This window comes from Panthera leo, chromosome C1 (genome assembly GCF_018350215.1).
Source record: "Panthera leo isolate Ple1 chromosome C1, P.leo_Ple1_pat1.1, whole genome shotgun sequence".
Lineage (NCBI taxonomy): Eukaryota > Metazoa > Chordata > Mammalia > Carnivora > Felidae > Panthera > Panthera leo.
In genome coordinates, this window is record NC_056686.1 from 194,124,824 (window position 1) to 194,142,248 (window position 17,425).

Here is a 17,425-nt window from a genome sequence, read left to right on the forward strand (position 1 = left end):
CTACAAAATCAATGTACAGAAATCTGTTGCATTCCTATATACTAATAATGAAGCAGCAGAAAGAGAAATTAAGAAAATAATCCCATTTATACTTGTACCAAAAATAATGAAATATCTAGGAAGAAACTTAGCCAAAGAGGTGAAAGACCCATACTCTGAAAACTATAAAACACTGATGAAAGAAATTCAATACAACACAAAGAAATGGAGAGACATTCCATGTCATGGGTTGGAATAACAAATACAGTTAAAATACCTATACTACCCAAAGAAATCTTCAGATTTAATGCAATCCCTATCAAAATACTAATAGCATTTTTCATAGAACTGGAACAAACTATCCGAAAATTTGTATAGAATCACCAAGGACCCCGAATAGCAAAGTGATCTTGAAAAACAAAACAAAACAAAACAAAATAAAACAAAACTGGAGGTGTCACAATTTGAGATTTCAATTATATTGTAAAGCTGTCATATCTCAGTTTACATGTAACTACTTTTTATAGGCCTTCTCTAGCACTCATATCTAAATTCATTTTTTTCCTTTTCTACCAAACACACATACACCATTAGTCTCTAGCATAGCACCATGTTCCCTTCATAGTACTTATCATAATTTATAATTAGGAATATATTTATTTTTGTGTTTCTCATTATTCTCCTCAATAAGCACAGAGACCACATCTGCTCTAGTTCACCACTGTGTATGTGGCACATTACAGGCACTTAGTAAGTAACCTTCAAATGACTGAATAAATGATCTTATTCTTTCTCATTGCTCCAATTCTTGCCACCCCAGCTTGCATCCAGAATCCCAAATCTTTCCTGGACATTGCCATGTGAATGTCGCACCACATCCAAAATCTACCATGCTCCAAATTCTAGTCATACCCTACCATTTTATTTGCATTGCCCTATATTAATATCTGAAAAACAGCATATATTATGTTTTATTGTTCTTTATATATGATAAGGCCTTATTTTCCTACTAGGCTTTGAAGTTACTTGAGATTGTAAATTGAGCTTGTGTTAATCTTTGTATCCTTCCTCGTACATCATGCAAATATTTATACTGTGAAAATATTTGCTGTTAGGGCACTGCTTCCAAAAATCAAAACCAAATCAATGTTGATTTACCTTCCAGCCCCAGGCTCTGTCATCGCTAGGGCGCCAATACATTTCCCAGCAGTCATCTGGGGGATGAAGTGCTTAATCTGTTCTTCAGAGCCATAGTTTACAATATAGGGCATGACAATATCTGAATGAAGACTAAAACCTGGGCCTGTACAATTTGAATATGCTCTTAGAGAGAGAAAAAAGAAAATTTAAAGCACAAAAGAGTTATTTTGTTCTGCTTTCAGTTTCTTTGATTTTCAACTAAAGAACAACAAATCATTAAATCCTATCACATTGTGTCACAATAGCCTGTCTCCCCACAAACCTAGAGCTCCTGAGGATTTTCTCTTTGTTTTTACTAATCTTTTAATTTTTGCACATTGACAGTACTGTAACAGAGCTCCATGAGTACTTACCTAATGAATTAAAAGATAAAACATTTCAAAGTATGGATCACCTACAAGTGTATTACCCTAACATAGCAACTGTTTTCATTTTGGCAAATTACCTTTGCCCATAAGCATATATTCTAATATAGTTGCAGTCGTGGTGTGAATTTGTACTTAACTAATTTTTTTTAAGTGTTTATTTATTTTTGAGAGAGAGAGACAGAGTGTAAGTGGAGAAGGGGCAGAGTGAGAGGGAGATGTAGAATCCAAGGCAGGCTCCAGGCTCTGAGTTGTCAGCACAGAGACTGTCTGATGCAGGGCTCAAACTCACAAACCGTGAGATCATGACCTGAGTCGAAGTCGGATGCTTAACCAATTGAGCCACCCAGGCATCTCGTTAACTATTTTTTTTTTTTATTATTATATGGCATGAAAAAGTCCTTTTTTTTTTTTTTTTTACATGTTGTCACAACGATAATCTGAAATAGCTATAAAGTATTCCAAATTGTTTATGTAATATAATTTACATTTTTTTTTTATAATTTACTTATTCATTCTCCCAATACCAGACATTTAGATTGCTTCCATATTTGGATGTTTATGATCTAACATGATAATGATTTCTGTACATAGCTCCTCTTTTTTCTATTAAATTATTTCCTTAAGATAAATTCTCCAAAGTGATGCCCTGGATCAAAGAGCAGAAACATTTTCATTTTTTGAATGAAAATTGGTGAATGCTTCACCAAAGCATTTGTTGTTCTAATTTATAATGCCACTAATAGTGTGAGTATGCCATTTTCATGGCAACCTTGTCAGCAGAGGGTATTATGATTTTGAATTTTCACTGACTTTTGCAAATACTCAAAATGATCACCTCCAGGTTAATTTAATTTACATTTGATTGGCAGTAAGGGTGAGCTTTTTTCATCTAGAAGAACCTATTTGGGGGTGTCTAGGTGGCTCAGTTGGTTAAGCATCCTCCTTCGGCTCAGGTCATGATCTTGTGGTTCGTGAGTTGGAGCCCCTTGTGGGGCTCTGTGCTGACAGCTCAGAGGTTGGAGCCTGCTTCTGATTCTGTGTCTTCTTCTGTCTGCCCCTCCCCTGTTCATACTCTGTGTGTGTGTGTCTCTCTCTCTCAAAAATAAATAAACATTAAATAATTTTTTAATAAAAAAATAAAAGAACCTGGGGCGCCTGGGTGGCGCAGTCGGTTAAGCGTCCCACTTCGGCCAGGTCACGATCTCACGGTCCGTGAGTTCGAGCCCCGCGTCAGGCTCTGGGCTGATGGCTCGGAGCCTGGAGCCTGTTTCCGATTCTGTGTCTCCCTCTCTCTCTGCCCCTCCCCCGTTCATGCTCTGTCTCTCTCTGTCCCAAAAATAAATAAAAAACGTTGAAAAAAAAAATTAAAAAAAAATAAAAATAAAAATAAAAGAACCTATTTGTATTTTGTTTTGATGAACTGTTGGTTCAAATCTTTTGCCCATTCATCAACTGAAACCTTTATTTCTTCTTGTATATTAAACTTTAAGTATATTTGATGGGGATATTTTTCCACTTTTTTTTTAAAAGAAGAAAATGAACACATAAGGCAATTAGAAATGAAGCAATCTCTAATTTTCAGCAGCAACTATTTTAATAACTTAATAGGGCATTTTTCTATCTTCACACATTAAAAAATGTGCAAATGATACATATATTCATTCGCATTTTAGTTTTCAATATTATAAGATTAGAAAGCATATTTTATCATCTCAGAAAAGTGAGCAGTGTGCTTACAAAACAAGATTCCACCTCAGATGTCTGTATACTTACTGTTCTTCCCACATTATAGCTGCTGAATACAAGTCTCCACCAATACCACCATGATGCTTTGCAATATTGACACCGAGAAGTCCTTGTTTGCCAGCTTTTTCCCAAAGCTCCCTGCTCACTTCTCCAGCTTTCTCCCATCTGCAAATAGCAAACATTTTAAAATCAGAGAAGCTTTCTTCATGTTATTTAAATGGTCATAATTTGAATTTATGAATGATCTTGTACTGGAATGTTCCTTTAAGGTAATTGTTGTTGACATTGGCCATAACTTTCTATTTGCATTGGACTCTTTCATCATTTCTCTCCTTATTCTCTTCTTTACTTCTTCATATTTGCCACTGTTCTCCTCCCTTGACTTTTCATCAGACCTATAAATTACATGTACTGACATTCATGGGTACAGTTTGTCTCAGCTGGTCCTCTTAAGATGGAATCTTAGTTGTGCCATATAGTCATGGGAATCTGTCCAACTTATCCTGTAAAGGCAATAGCCCTCTGTATATTTCCTTAAAGTGCTGAACTTAACGGGATGAGCACATAAAAAGGTGACAAGAGCAGACAATCTTATTACAGTTTAAGTTGGAACAACAGAAGCACATAAGCATCTTGCAGCACAACTGCTGTCCAATGAACTTCTGAAAAGAGTGGACATTCGAATAAGATTGGGCAACCTCTGCTTTTTTAAAAACAAGAATAGCAGGGCGCCTGGGTGGCAAGGTCAGTTAAACTCTGCTTTTTTAAAAACAAGAATAGCAGGGCGCCTGGGTGGCAAGGTCAGTTAAACTGTTAAGGGTCTGACTCATGATTTCAGCTCAGGTTATGATCTCACAGTTTGTGAGATGGAGCGCTGCACTGGGCTCTGTGCTGACGGCTTGGGATTCTCTCCCTCTGCCCCTGCTCTGCTCACACGTGCACTCGCTCATTCTCTCTCTCTCTCAAAATAAATAAACATTTTTACAAAATGAGACAGGCATGATGAGGAAAGAGATAGCTAGTTGGAAATAAAGAATCTGAGAATTTTTGTTTCATTTTATTTTTTTAAGTGCGAGTTAGATATACTTACCAAAAATGAGGTATATTTTTGGAGATACGGATGAAAGGGAAACACAGATGCCTCAAGAAATTTTAAAAGAGTTTGATTATCATGTATGTTTTGATGTACATATTGCCTAAATTAGCTCTGGAAACATTTTTATCATTAATCTCAAATCTGTCAACTTCTATCATTTTTACTTCAAATCTTCATCAATAATTTTTCTGGAACAAAGTTTCGAATCAGTAGAGTAATGAATAAAAAAGATTCTCCTAGAGTGTACCATAATAAATTTCTTTCTTTCTTTCTTTCTTTTTCTTTCTTTCTTTCTTTGTTTCTCTTTCTTTTTAGAAATAGTTGCTTTTCACCAAAGACTAGTCATGGCATTAGGTTTAGCTAATTTTGGTCATTTTTATAGAGAAAGCATTAATAAAATCTTAATGGAAGCTATATAAATATGTTTTAAAAAACATTTTAATTATAGTAAATTACTGGCAGTGAATGAATTTTAGAAATATAGCAAAATCCTACTTTCATAGAAATGAGAGTGTTTTGGTCAAAAAAATAGGTGATCACTGCCTAAATAACCCAGAAAACCACCAGAAGACAAGCAGAACTGAGTCTTGGGAGCCAAGCACAGACGAGAGGCCCACGGAAGAGGGTAGGAAGGGCGGTGAGGCGGTGCGCGCTCCACGGACTGGTGGGAGGGAGCCGGGGTGGAGGGGCAGCCTCCCGGAGAAGCAGAGCCCCCGAGTCTGGCTTGCAAAAGCGGAGGGGCCGGACAGAGTGTGTTCTGACAGCGAGAGGGACCTGACATCTGGAAGGTTATAAACTAACAGCTCTGCTCGGAGAACGGGAGGGCTGGGGGACAAAAGGAGGGAGAGTTGCTGAGCCCCGGGACAACAGAGCTCAGCTTGGCGGGGAACAAAGGCGCTCGCCAGCGCCATCTCCCTTGCCCATCCCCCAGCCAAAATCCCAAAGGGAACCAGTTCCTGCCAGGGAACTTGCTCGCTCCGTGCAAACACCCAACTCTGTGCTTCTGTGGAGCCAAACCTCCGGCAGTGGATCTGACTCCCTCCCGCTGCCACAGGGCCCCTCCTGAAGTGGATCACCTAAGGAGAAGCGAGCTAAGCCTGCCCCTCCTGCCCCCGTGCACCTTGCCTACCCACCCCAGCTAATACGCCAGATCCCCAGCACCACAAGCCTGGCAGTGTGCAAGTAGCCCAGACGGGCCACGCCACCCCATAGTAAATCCCGCCCCTAGGAGAGGGGAAGAGAAGGCACACACCAGTCTGACTGTGGCCCCAGCGGTGGGCTGGGGGCAGACATCAGGTTGGACTGCGGCCCCGCCCACCAACCCCAGTTATACACCACAGCACAGGGGAAGTGCCCTGCAGGTCCTCACCACTCCAGGGACTATCCAAAATGACCAAACGGAAGAATTCCCCTCAGAAGAATCTCCAGGAAATAACAACAGCTAATGAACTGATCAAAAAGGATTTAAATAATATAACAGAAAGTGAATTTAGGATAATAGTCATAAAATTAATCGCTGGGCTTGAAAACAATATAGAGGACAGCAGAAAATCTATTGCTACAGAGATCAAGGGACTAAGGAACAGTCAGGAGGAGCTGAAAAACGCTTTAAACGAGATGCAAAATAAAATGGAAATGACCACGACTCAGATTGAAGAGGCAGAGGAGAGAATAGGTGAACTAGAAGATAAAATTATGGAAAAAGAGGAAGCTGAGAAAAAGAGAGATAAAAAAATCCAGGAGTATGAGGGGAAAACTAGAGAACTAAGTGATACACTAAAAAGAAATAATATACGCATATGTGGTATCCCAGAGGAGGAAGAGAGAGGGAAAGGTGCTGAAGGGGTACTTGAAGAAATCATAGCTGAGAACTTCCCTGAACTGGGGAAGGAAAAAGGCATTGAAATCCAAGAGGCACAGAGAACTCCCTTCAGACGTAACTTGAATTGATCTTCTGCACAACATATCATAGTGAAATTGGCAAAATACAAGGATAAAGAGAAAATTCTGAAAGCAGCTAGGGATAAAAACTCTCTAACATATAAAGGGAGACCTATAAGACTTGTGACCGATCTCTCTTTTGAAACTTGGCAGGCCAGAAAGAAATGGCAGGAAATCTTCAATGTGATGAACAGAAAAAAATATGCAGCCAAGAATCCTTTATCCAGCAAGTCTGTCATTTAGAATAGAAGGAGAGATAAAGGTCTTCCCAAACAAACAAAAACTGAAGGAATTCGTCACCACTAAACCAGCCCTACAAGAGATCCTAAGGGGGATCCTGTGAGACAAAGTACCAGAGACATCGCTACGAGCATAAAACATACAGACATCATGATGACTCTAAAACCGTATCTTTCTATAATAACACTGAATGTAAATGGATTAAATGTGCCAACCAAAAGACATAGGGTATCAGAATGGATAAAAAAAAACAAGACCCATCTATTTGCTGTCTACAAGAGACTCATTTTGGACCTCAGGACACCTTTAGATTGAGAGTGAGGGGATGGAGAACTATTTATCATGCTACTGGAAGCCAAAAGAAAGCTGGAGTAGCCATACTTATATCAGACAAACTAGACTTTAAATTAAAGGCTGTAACAAGAGATGAAGAAGGGCATTATATAATAATTACAGGGTCTATCCATCAGGAAGAGCTAACAATTATAAATGTCTATGCGCCGAATACCAGAGCCCCCAAATATATAAAACAATTACTCACAAACATAAGCAACCTTATTGATAAGAATGTGGTAATTGCAGGGGACTTTAACACTCCACTTACAGAAATGGATAGATCATCTAGACACACGGTCAATAAAGAAACAAGGGCCCTGAATGATACATTGGATCAAATGGACTTGACAGATGTATTTAGAACTCTGCATCCCAAAGCAACAGAATATACTTTCTTCTCCAGTGCACATGAAACATTCTCCAAGATAGATCATATACTGGGTCACAAAACAGCCCTTCATAAGTATACAAGAATTGAAATTATACCATGCATACTTTCAGACCACAATGCTATGAAGCTTGAAATCAACCACAGGAAAAAGTCTGGAAAACCTCCAAAAGCATGGAGGTTAAAGAACACCCTACTAAAGAGTGAGTGGGTCAACCAGGCAATTAGAGAAGAAATTAAAAAATATATGGAAACAAGCGAAAATGAAAATACAACAATCCAAACGCTTTGGGATGCAGCGAAGGCACTCGTGAGAGGAAAATACATTGCAATCCAGGCCTATCTCAAGAAACAAGAAAAATCCCAAATACAAAATCTAACAGCACACCTAAAGGAAATAGAAGCAGAACAGCAAAGCCAGCCTAAACCCAGCAGAAGAAGAGAAATAATAAAGATCAGAGCAGAAATAAACAATATAGAATCTAAAAAAAACTGTAGAGCAGATCAACGAAACCAAGAGTTGGTTTTTTGAAAAAATAAACAAAATTGACAAACCTCTAGCCAGGCTTCTCAAAAAGAAAAGGGAGATGACCCAAATAGATAAAATCATGAATGAAAATGGAATTATTACAACCAATCCCTCAGAGATACAATCAATTATCAGGGAATACTATGAAAAATTATATGCCAACAAATTGGACAACCTGGAAGAAATGGACAAATTCCTAAACACCCACACTCTTCTAAAACTCAATCAGGAGGAAATAGAAAGCTTGAACAGACCCATAACCAGTGAGGAAATTGAATCAGTAATCAAAAATCTCCCAACAAATAAGAGTCCAGGACCAGATGGCTTCCCAGGGGAGTTCTACCAGACGTTTAAAGCAGAAATAATACCTATCCTTCTCAAGCTATTCCAAAAAACAGAAAGGGAAGGAAAACTTCCAGACTCATTCTATGAAGCCAGCATTACTTTGATTCCTAAACCAGACAGAGACCCAGTAAAAAAAGAGAACTACAGGCCAATATCCCTGATGAATATGGATGCAAAAATTCTCAATAAGATACTAGCAAATCGAATTCGACGGCATATAAAAAGAATTATTCACCATGATCAAGTGGGATTCATTCCTGGGATGCAGGGCTGGTTCAACATTCGCAAATCAATCAATGTGATGCATCACATTAATAAAAGAAAAGATAAGAACCATATGATCCTGTCAATCGATGCAGAAAAGGCCTTTGACAAAATTCAGCACCCTTTCTTAATAAAAACCCTTGAGAAAGTCGGGATAGAAAGAACATACTTAAACACCATAAAAGCCATTTATGAAAAGCCCACAGCTAACATCATCCTCAATGGGGAAAAACTGAAAGCTTTTTCCCTGATATCAGGAACACGACAGGGATGCCCACTCTCACCACTGTTGTTTAACATAGTGTTGGAAGTTCTAGCTTCAGCAATCAGACAACAAAAGGAAATCAAAGGCATCAAAATTGGCAAAGATGAAGTCAAGCTTTCGCTTTTTGCAGATGACATGATACTATACATGGAAAATCCGAAAGACTCCACCAAAAGTCTGCTAGAACTGATACATGAATTCAGCAAAGTTGCAGGATACAAAATCAATGTACAGAAATCAGTTGCATTCTTATACACTAACAATGAAGCAACAGAAAGACAAATAAAGAAACCGATCCCATTCACAATTGTACCAAGAAGCATAAAATGCCTAGGAATAAATCTAACCAAGGATATAAAAAATCTGTATGCTGAAAACTATAGAAAGCTTATGAAGGTATTGAAGAAGATATAAAGAAATGGAAAGACATTCCCTGCTCATGGATTGGAAGAATAAATATTGTCAAAATGTCAATACTACCCAAAGCTATCTACACATTCAATGCAATCCCAATCAAAATTGCACCAGCATTCTTCTCGAAACTAGAACAAGCAATCCTAAAATTCATATGGAACCACAAAAGGCTCCGAATAGCCAAAGTAATTTTGAAGAAGAAGACCAAAGCAGGAGGCATCACAATCCCAGACTTTAGCCTCTACTACAAAGCTGTCATCATCAAGACAGCATGGTATTGGCACAAAAACAGACACATAGACCAATGGAATAGAATAGAAACCCCAGAACTAGACCCACAAACGTATGGCCAACTCATCTTTGACAAAGCAGGAAAGAACATCCAATGGAAAAAAGACAGTCTCTTTAACAAATGGTGCTGGGAGAACTGGACAGCAACATGCAGAAGGTTGAAACTAGACCACTTTCTCACACCATTCACAAAAATAAACTCAAAATGGATAAAGGACCTGAATGTGAGACAGGAAACCATCAAAACCCTAGAGGAGAAAGCAGTAAACGACCTCTCTGACCTCAGCCGTAGCAATCTCTTACTCGACACATCCCCAAAGGCAAGGGAATTAAAAGCAAAAGTGAATTACTGGGACCTTATGAAGATAAAAAGCTTCTGCATAGCAAAGGAAACAACCAACAAAACTAAAAGGCAACCAACGGAATGGGAAAACATATTTGCAAATGACATATCGGACAAAGGGCTAGTATCCAAAATCTATAAAGAGCTCACCAAACTCCACATCCGAAAAACAAATAACCCAGTGAAGAAATGGGCAGAAAACATGAATAGACATCTCTAAAGAAGACATCCGGATGGCCAACAGACACATGAAAAGATGCTCAACGTTGCTCCTTATCAGGGAAATACAAATCAAAACCACACTCAGATATCACCTCACGCCAGTCAGAGTGGCCATAATGAACAAATCAGGAGACTATAGATGCTGGAGAGGATGTGGAGAAACAGGAACCCTCTTGCACTGTTGGTGGGAATGCAAATTGGTGCAGCCGCTCTGGAAAACAGTGTGGAGGTTCCTCAGAAAATTAAAAATAGACCTACCCTATGACCCAGCAATAGCACTGCTAGGAATTGACCCAAGGGATACAGGAGTACTGATGCATAGGGGCACTTGTACCCCAATGTTTAGAGCAGCACTCTCAACAATAGCCAAATTGTGGACAGAGCCTAAATGTCCATCAACTGATGAATGGATAAAGAAATTGTGGTTTATATACACAATGGAATACTATGTGTCAATGAGAAAGAACGAAATATGGCCTTTTGTAGCAACGTGGATGGAACTGGAGAGTGTTATGCTAAGTGAAATAAGCCATACAGAGAAAGACAGATACCATATGTTTTCACTCTTATGTGGATCCTGAGAAACTTAACAGAAACCCATGGGGGAGGGGAAGGAAAAAAAAAAAAGACGTTAGAGTGGGAGAGAGCCAAAGCATAAGAGACTCAGAACAAACTGAGGGTTGATGGGGGGGAGGGAGGGAGGGGAGGGTGGGTGATGGGTATTGAGGAGGGCACCTTTTGGGATGAGCACTGGGTGTTGTATGGAAAGCAATTTGACAATAAATTTCATATATTGAAAAAAAAAAAGTAGGTGATCAGTAATTAATCAGTTATGCAATATACATCTCATCCAGTAGTAAAAATACTTTAAGGTGGTCCATTGCCAACCAAGATTTGTCAACTGGTCTGTTGAGCTTTCATGTATTTTAATTCACTCATGAAGCAGAAAAAAAAAAAAAAAACATTTGGAATTGACTAGTAATTACTTAATTGCCATTTAACCAGAGTATTCAAAATACTACTCTTAGCTTGAGCTGCAAATTTTCAAATTTACTTACTTTTAATTGTATATTTTAAAATTAATTTAAATAGCTTTGGACTAACTTAAGAATCCTGAGATCTTAGAGTATTACAGTTAAGAACAGCAAAATGTTAATAAAGCAATTAATACAGTATATTTTCTGTAGAACAACATACAACATTCTAGGAAATGGTTCGTTTTTTTCTTTTTTAAATTTATTTATTTTGAAAGAGAGAGAAGAAAGAGAGAGCGGCATACGGAACATGTGAGAGGGAGAGGGGTAGGGAGAGACAGAATCCCAGCAGGCCACGTGTTGTCTGTGCAGAGCCTGACTCAGGGCTCGAACTCATGAACCCTGAGATCATGACCTGAGCCAAAATCAAGAGTCAGACACTTAACCGACTGAGCCACCTAGGCGCCCCTAGGAAATGGTTCTCAATGTTCTCTTTATGCAAATTACTTTAAAGGAAAATGTACCACTTACTCTGCGTGGTGAGGAATCACTTCTTCTTGAAAAAACTTCCTTACACTTTCCCGGAAAATGTCATGTTCTGAAGAAAAGATTCTTCGAGTTCCTATATCTGTTAATTTTTCAGCAGAAGGAGTTTCTAGACGTTTCTCCTCTCCGGAATGAGAAAATCTTTAAAATATACGTATACATTAAGAAAATTAAGTGAAATTGTTACCCTTCATACCCAAATTAATGCCACCGAACAACATGGAAAAATGCTGATTTTCTTTCCCCCAGAGACACTATAGAGGTAGGTAGGAAGAGTGTGAAATTCGACAGACCTGAACATTCAGACAAATCTGAACATTACCACTTTTGATAGGATCTACCTCACCTGGATGAGATCAAGTAGTATGTTCTTACTCAGCTCACTCTTCACTTCCAAACCCATGACTAACCTACATGTCTGAGTTGAGGTAAAATGGTGTTATCACATGATGCAAATTAAATGATGTAAAAATTCCAAAACCACCATAGAATATTGATAAGTATTCATGTCATGTACAATATTTAAGATATTAACATTTCCAAATTACTATTTCATACAGTACCACCATAGCATATTGAAAAGTTTTCATGTCATGTACAATATTTAAGATGATATTAACATTTCCAAATTACTATTTCATTCAGAATTGCACAATTTGAAATGGCAGGTGTGTAAGATACAACTATGGCGATGCTACTGCCATATTAGAGGCAACCTGGGTATAAATTAAAAAAAAAAATGTCCATGAATCTCTGTAAGGATTAGTACAGAATTATTCAAGATCTTCGGAAACTGACCCTTCCCTCTCCATACCCCCCTCATACTACACTTAAAATAAGACTGTTTTGTAGTTCCTTTTAGTTCAACAGTCTTCAGATTTATTTCCCTCTTGGGGTACTCCTGAAAAGATTCTGAAAATCTGTGTGTCAGTTTGTATAATTCAAGCTCATATTTAAAAAACAAAACAAAACAAAACTTTTTATCATATATCGAAATATTAGCAAAGGATGTTTTTCTGTTTTGCATGAAATGCTGTTTGGGGTTTCTCTCTTCCTTAAATGGACCCTTGTTTGTTTGTTTGTTTTCTCTTTCCTTTCCTCCTCCTCTCCTTCTTCACATTTTTGTTTAAAAGACAGTCTTATTTATGGGCAATTAGGTTGTCTCAACCTTTTTTTCCCCATGAAATGAATTATTTTTACTTTATGCATTTTCATTTAACGCTATGAATTGAGTTGTGTCCCTCCCAAATTCATGTTGAAGCTCTAACTCCCACTGTGATTTTACTGAGTTAGTTAAATGAAGTCATGTGGGTGGGATCCTAATCCAAGAGGATATGTGGCCTTATAACAGGAAGAGAGATCTCTCTCTATCTCTGTCTCGCTCTCCCAGTGTGCATGAAACAAGACCATGTGAAGATACAGAAAGAAGGCAGCCATCTACAAACAAGAAACAGCGCTCTCACCAGCACTTTGATCTTGGGTTATCCAGCCTTTAGAACTATGAGAAATAAATTTCTGTTATTTAGGCCACCCAGTCTATGGTATTTTGTTATGGCAGCATGAGCTGAGTAATACATTTAACATGCATTTTCTGTCATTGTGCTTTAGGTTTATCTTTTATATGCAACTTTTAGTGGAGTTTATGAATATAATTTGAGATGCTTTTTAGGTAGTAGTCGTTGGTTGTGAACATGCAGTACTACAAATTTTATACTCAGTCTGCCTTTTGCCTTCTTAGTTACTACCCATTCATCCAAATCATCATTTTTAATAGCTTATTCATTCATTTGGTCAACAAATACTTTGAGTACCCTTTATGTACTAAGCACTGTTCAGGTAACTTGGGATACAACAGTGAGCAAAATAAAGATCCCTGTCTCCAGATTCACATTTCTAGAAGGAGAGTCTGAATAACTATACTATTTATAGTAAGGAAGCAAATTAAAGCATATATGAGAAGATGATAAATTCTATGGAAAAGAAAAGCAGAGTAAAGATCAGAGTGTGTGTCTGGAACAAGGCTGGGACATTGGCTGCAGCATGGAATAGTGCGGTCAGGGTAGGTTAAGTTAGAAAAATGAGAATTTGAGCAAACGTCTCAAGGTGACAGTCAAGCAGATTTCTCAGTAGAATTTAAGTCAAGAAAACAATTAGAGCTGGGTGCATGGGTAGCTCAGTCAGTTAAGCGTCTGACTGCAACTCAGGTCATGATCTCTCAGTTTGTGGGTTCGAACCCCACATTGGGCTCTGTGCTGACAGCTTGGAGCCTGGAGTCTGCTTCAGATCCTGTGTCTCCTTCTCTCTCTGCCCTTCCCCCCGCTCATGCTCTACCTGTCTGTCTCTCTCAAAAATAAACACTAAAAGAATTAAAAAAAAAAAAAAAGCAATTAGAGCAAAAGCTGTCAGGCACGATGGTATTTGATGCATTCTAGAAAGAGCGGGGACACCAAGTGTGGACTGAGTGCAAACAGTAGATGAAGTGAGAGGTAACAAGATCAGGATGTACAGGGGTCTTACATACCACTGTATCGTTACATCAAATAGACTAAAATTTACTTTATCCTCTAATTGAAATGATTGGTTCCAATTTCCTGCTATTGGAAATAAAACTATCATGCACACTTTTGTCCATATAGCTTTTCTTTTCCATACTGAGAATTTTTCCTCAGGATAAAAATGTGCTGAGACTAGGCAACTGGTGCTCTGCAACACTGAATCATTTGGTAACGTAATTAACAAATAACAGAATGGAATTTATATTCCAGTCTGCCTGGATCTTAAAATTTTATATCCCATATTACCTTAAGAAAACCTTGGAATATTTCTAAGTTAAATACACCAAGACATTAGAAAGTGAAAGAAGTGCCAGAAAGAATAAAGACTTTCAGGTCAGTCAGAAGTATTCAAGAGAGCATATGAAGAAGAAAACCAAAACACTTGCACCAAGTATGTTGGTACATCCATTTCTTGAAGACCAAGAAAACTTCACTGAATTGGCCCCTTTTCTCCCTATAAAGACCAGGAAATCTGTACAAAAAGAAATTTCTACCAATTTAACAGGCTAAGCTCTAATTGTTAGTTTTACATTTTTTTAAATGTTTATTTATATTTGAGAGAGACGGAGACAGAATGTGAGTGGGTTAGGGGCAGAGAGAGAGGGAGACACAATCCGAAGCACAGAGCTTCAGCACAGAAGCTCTGAGCTGTCAGCACAGAGCCTGACGTGGAACTCGAACCCACGATCTGTGAGATCATGACCTGAGCTGAAGTCCAACCGACTGAGCCACCCAGGCGCCCCTAATTGTTATTTTTAAAAAACTTCATTTACATTATAAAAGGGAGACAGCTTCCACCAACACCTTCAGCAATACTTGGGAACTGGTTACAAATATACAATTTCAGATCTCACCCCAGATCTACTGAATCGAATCTGTATTTTTTTTTCATTTTTTAAGTTTTATTTATTTATTTTGAGAGAGAAAGAGACAGCATGAGCAGGGGAGGAGCAAAGAGAGGGAGAGAGAATCCCAAGCAGGTTTCACACTGTCAGTACAGAGCCCTATGTGGGGCTCGAACTCACAAACCGTGAGATCATAACCTGAGCTGAAATCAGGAGTTGGATGCTTAACTGACTGAGCCACCCAGGCACCCCAGAATCTATATTTTTAACAACATCCCTGAATGATCCATATGCACATTAAGAAGCCTGCTATAATAAAACAGTCCCAAGCCTATTCAGATGGTCCCTCAGGTCCTCCTTTTCCCAAAATTCCCTGTGAGATTTTCTTCCTATACTTCAACCATAATAACTTACCCCAACAGACGTAATGCAGAAACAGATATGAGAATTGGGCTGTCTTCTACTAAATCGGACATTAAAGAATCCATGAAAATGTAAATAATGTCTCTCTTCTTGTTTTGAAAAAGCTATTTTTCATAAAAATGTTATTTATGTTATCATGCAATGGGCTTATTATTGTTACTTTTACTTATTTATTATTGAGATATAATTGACATAATACCATTACAGTAGTTTCAGATGCACATGATTTCAATATATGTATTCACTGTAAATAATCAACACGGTAAGTCTAGTTAACATCCATCACTACACATACTCATTTTTTCCTTCTAATGACAACTTTTAAGATATACTCTTTTAACAACTTTGAAATATACATGCAGTATTAACTATGGTCACTGAGCTGTACATTACATTCCCATGACTTACTTTATAGCTGGAAGTTTGTACCTTTTGACCCCCTTCACCCATTTCCACGCCCTGCCCCCAACCACAAATCTGTTCTCTGTGTCTAGGAGTTCTTTTTTTTTTTTTGCTTGTTTTCTGTAAGAGTCAACTTCTAAGTGAAATCATACAGTATCTGTCTGACTTACTTCACTTACCATAATCTCTATTGTTCCTTTTATTGAACTAAATTATGTACTTGTACAATTGGTTTTGTAGATATCTTTTGATACCCATATGGATAGATACAACCCCCCCCCCCCCCCCCCCCAGTAAAAACAATCTCTGAGGTGGTCCTTTAACTTTCAGGGCATAAAAAAGTAGTGACACCAAAAATCTGAGGATCACACTCTTATGACGTTCTGGGGAAGAGCTTAGAAAAGTATGTGCATCCTAAAGTCAGGTCACCGCCTCGGTGAAGTCTTCCCAACTCTCCTCTGGAATAACACACATGTTTCCTCTCCCATAGCATCTCAGAGTTCCACCAATGTTATAATGAGCTAGTTTATCATTCCTGTCATTCTCCTTAATAGCGAATCCCGGACGCTTCCAGTTTATCCGGTGAATGGATTTTATATGATCTAAACCTTTTGATCTTATAAACACTACCTTAATAGGCACAGAGCCACTTAGAAACTCTATTAACTCTTCTGGATTTAATTAATTAAAGGATTTGTTAAATAAATCTCAGTGTCGTTGTGTGATGGGGCTGGTGTCAGGTCTTTGCTGTCCCAGGCTGCCTTCTTCGGGGCACTCCTCCACATAGGCTTCGCAAAGGGTGCTCCTGCGATCTCCAGATCTGCCAGTCGGGGAGTCCCAGTGACCCGTTCACAATCAGGACGCGGCCTTCAGCCACCTTTCTAAGATGAAAGGTTGCAGCCCGAACTCGAGCAACCCCGCGGTGGGCTTTCCCGCGGTGAGGCGGTCACGGCCGACACCCCCGCCCGCCCTCGCCTACGCGGGTCCCACCAGGCCCAGCCCCTATCCGCGGAGTCTCCCGCCCAGACTGGCGCGCCTTGCGCGCCGCCGCGTTCAGGGTCCCCAGGAAGGGTAGGTGTCGCCGCCCGTACCCCGTAGACCACCCCCTGCCCCCGGGCCGTTCAGCTGGAGCCCTACGGACACTGACCTCGCGGCCGGCGGTGAACGCAGGGCACAGCGGCCACCCGACATGCGCAGGGAGCTGCGGAGCAGGCGTGCAGCCATGGCTGGACGGCGAAGGGAGGCCGGCGCTCAGGATGCCACTCCTCGGCGACTCTAGGGCGGAGTTCCCCGCGAGCCGACAGTCTTTCACGGTCCTACTCGGCTTAATGGGGATAAATGCGCCCGGCTGCGGAGCCGGAAGCCAGAAGACCTGCCAGCCCTCGAGCAGGCGGGCGGAGCGTAGCCCAGCGTTGCAACACTCCCCTCTTCAGAGTCGCAGCCACCCAAGTAGTATTTGATTTGAATTCCTGCTATGCCAGTTTACAGAAGTCATGAAATACTGTGTAATAACCAACATTCCAACGGGATGATAGTCTGAGCTGTTGAAATTTACGAACTTGGTTTTTGGAGATGGGAAATCTCTGAAGGATTTTGAACTCCAAACAGGGTTTGGCGAGTGGAATTCTAAGGAGGTAAGGGAGGCCATTTAGACCATTCGACTAGTGAAGGACAGTTATCAAGGCCTGAACTTGGGCAAGTGAAAACAAGATT

The 17,425-nt window shown here is 39.5% G+C and overlaps 1 protein-coding gene across 1 annotated transcript in view; it reads right to left on the reverse strand.

Moving 5' to 3' along the window:
* Nucleotides 1-17,076, reverse strand: part of ACADL (acyl-CoA dehydrogenase long chain) — a 51,633-nt gene extending 34,557 nt beyond the window's left edge. The window contains exons 1-4 of the mRNA XM_042950021.1: nt 16,860-17,076; nt 11,473-11,628; nt 3,321-3,458; nt 1,138-1,302 (exon numbers count right to left, since the gene is read on the reverse strand). Coding sequence (XP_042805955.1) covers nt 1,138-1,302; nt 3,321-3,458; nt 11,473-11,628; nt 16,860-16,936 — 536 coding nt within the window. The 5' untranslated portion in view covers nt 16,937-17,076. The remainder of the gene's footprint in view (nt 1-1,137; nt 1,303-3,320; nt 3,459-11,472; nt 11,629-16,859) is intronic.
* Between the last annotated feature and the right edge of the window lie 349 nt (nt 17,077-17,425).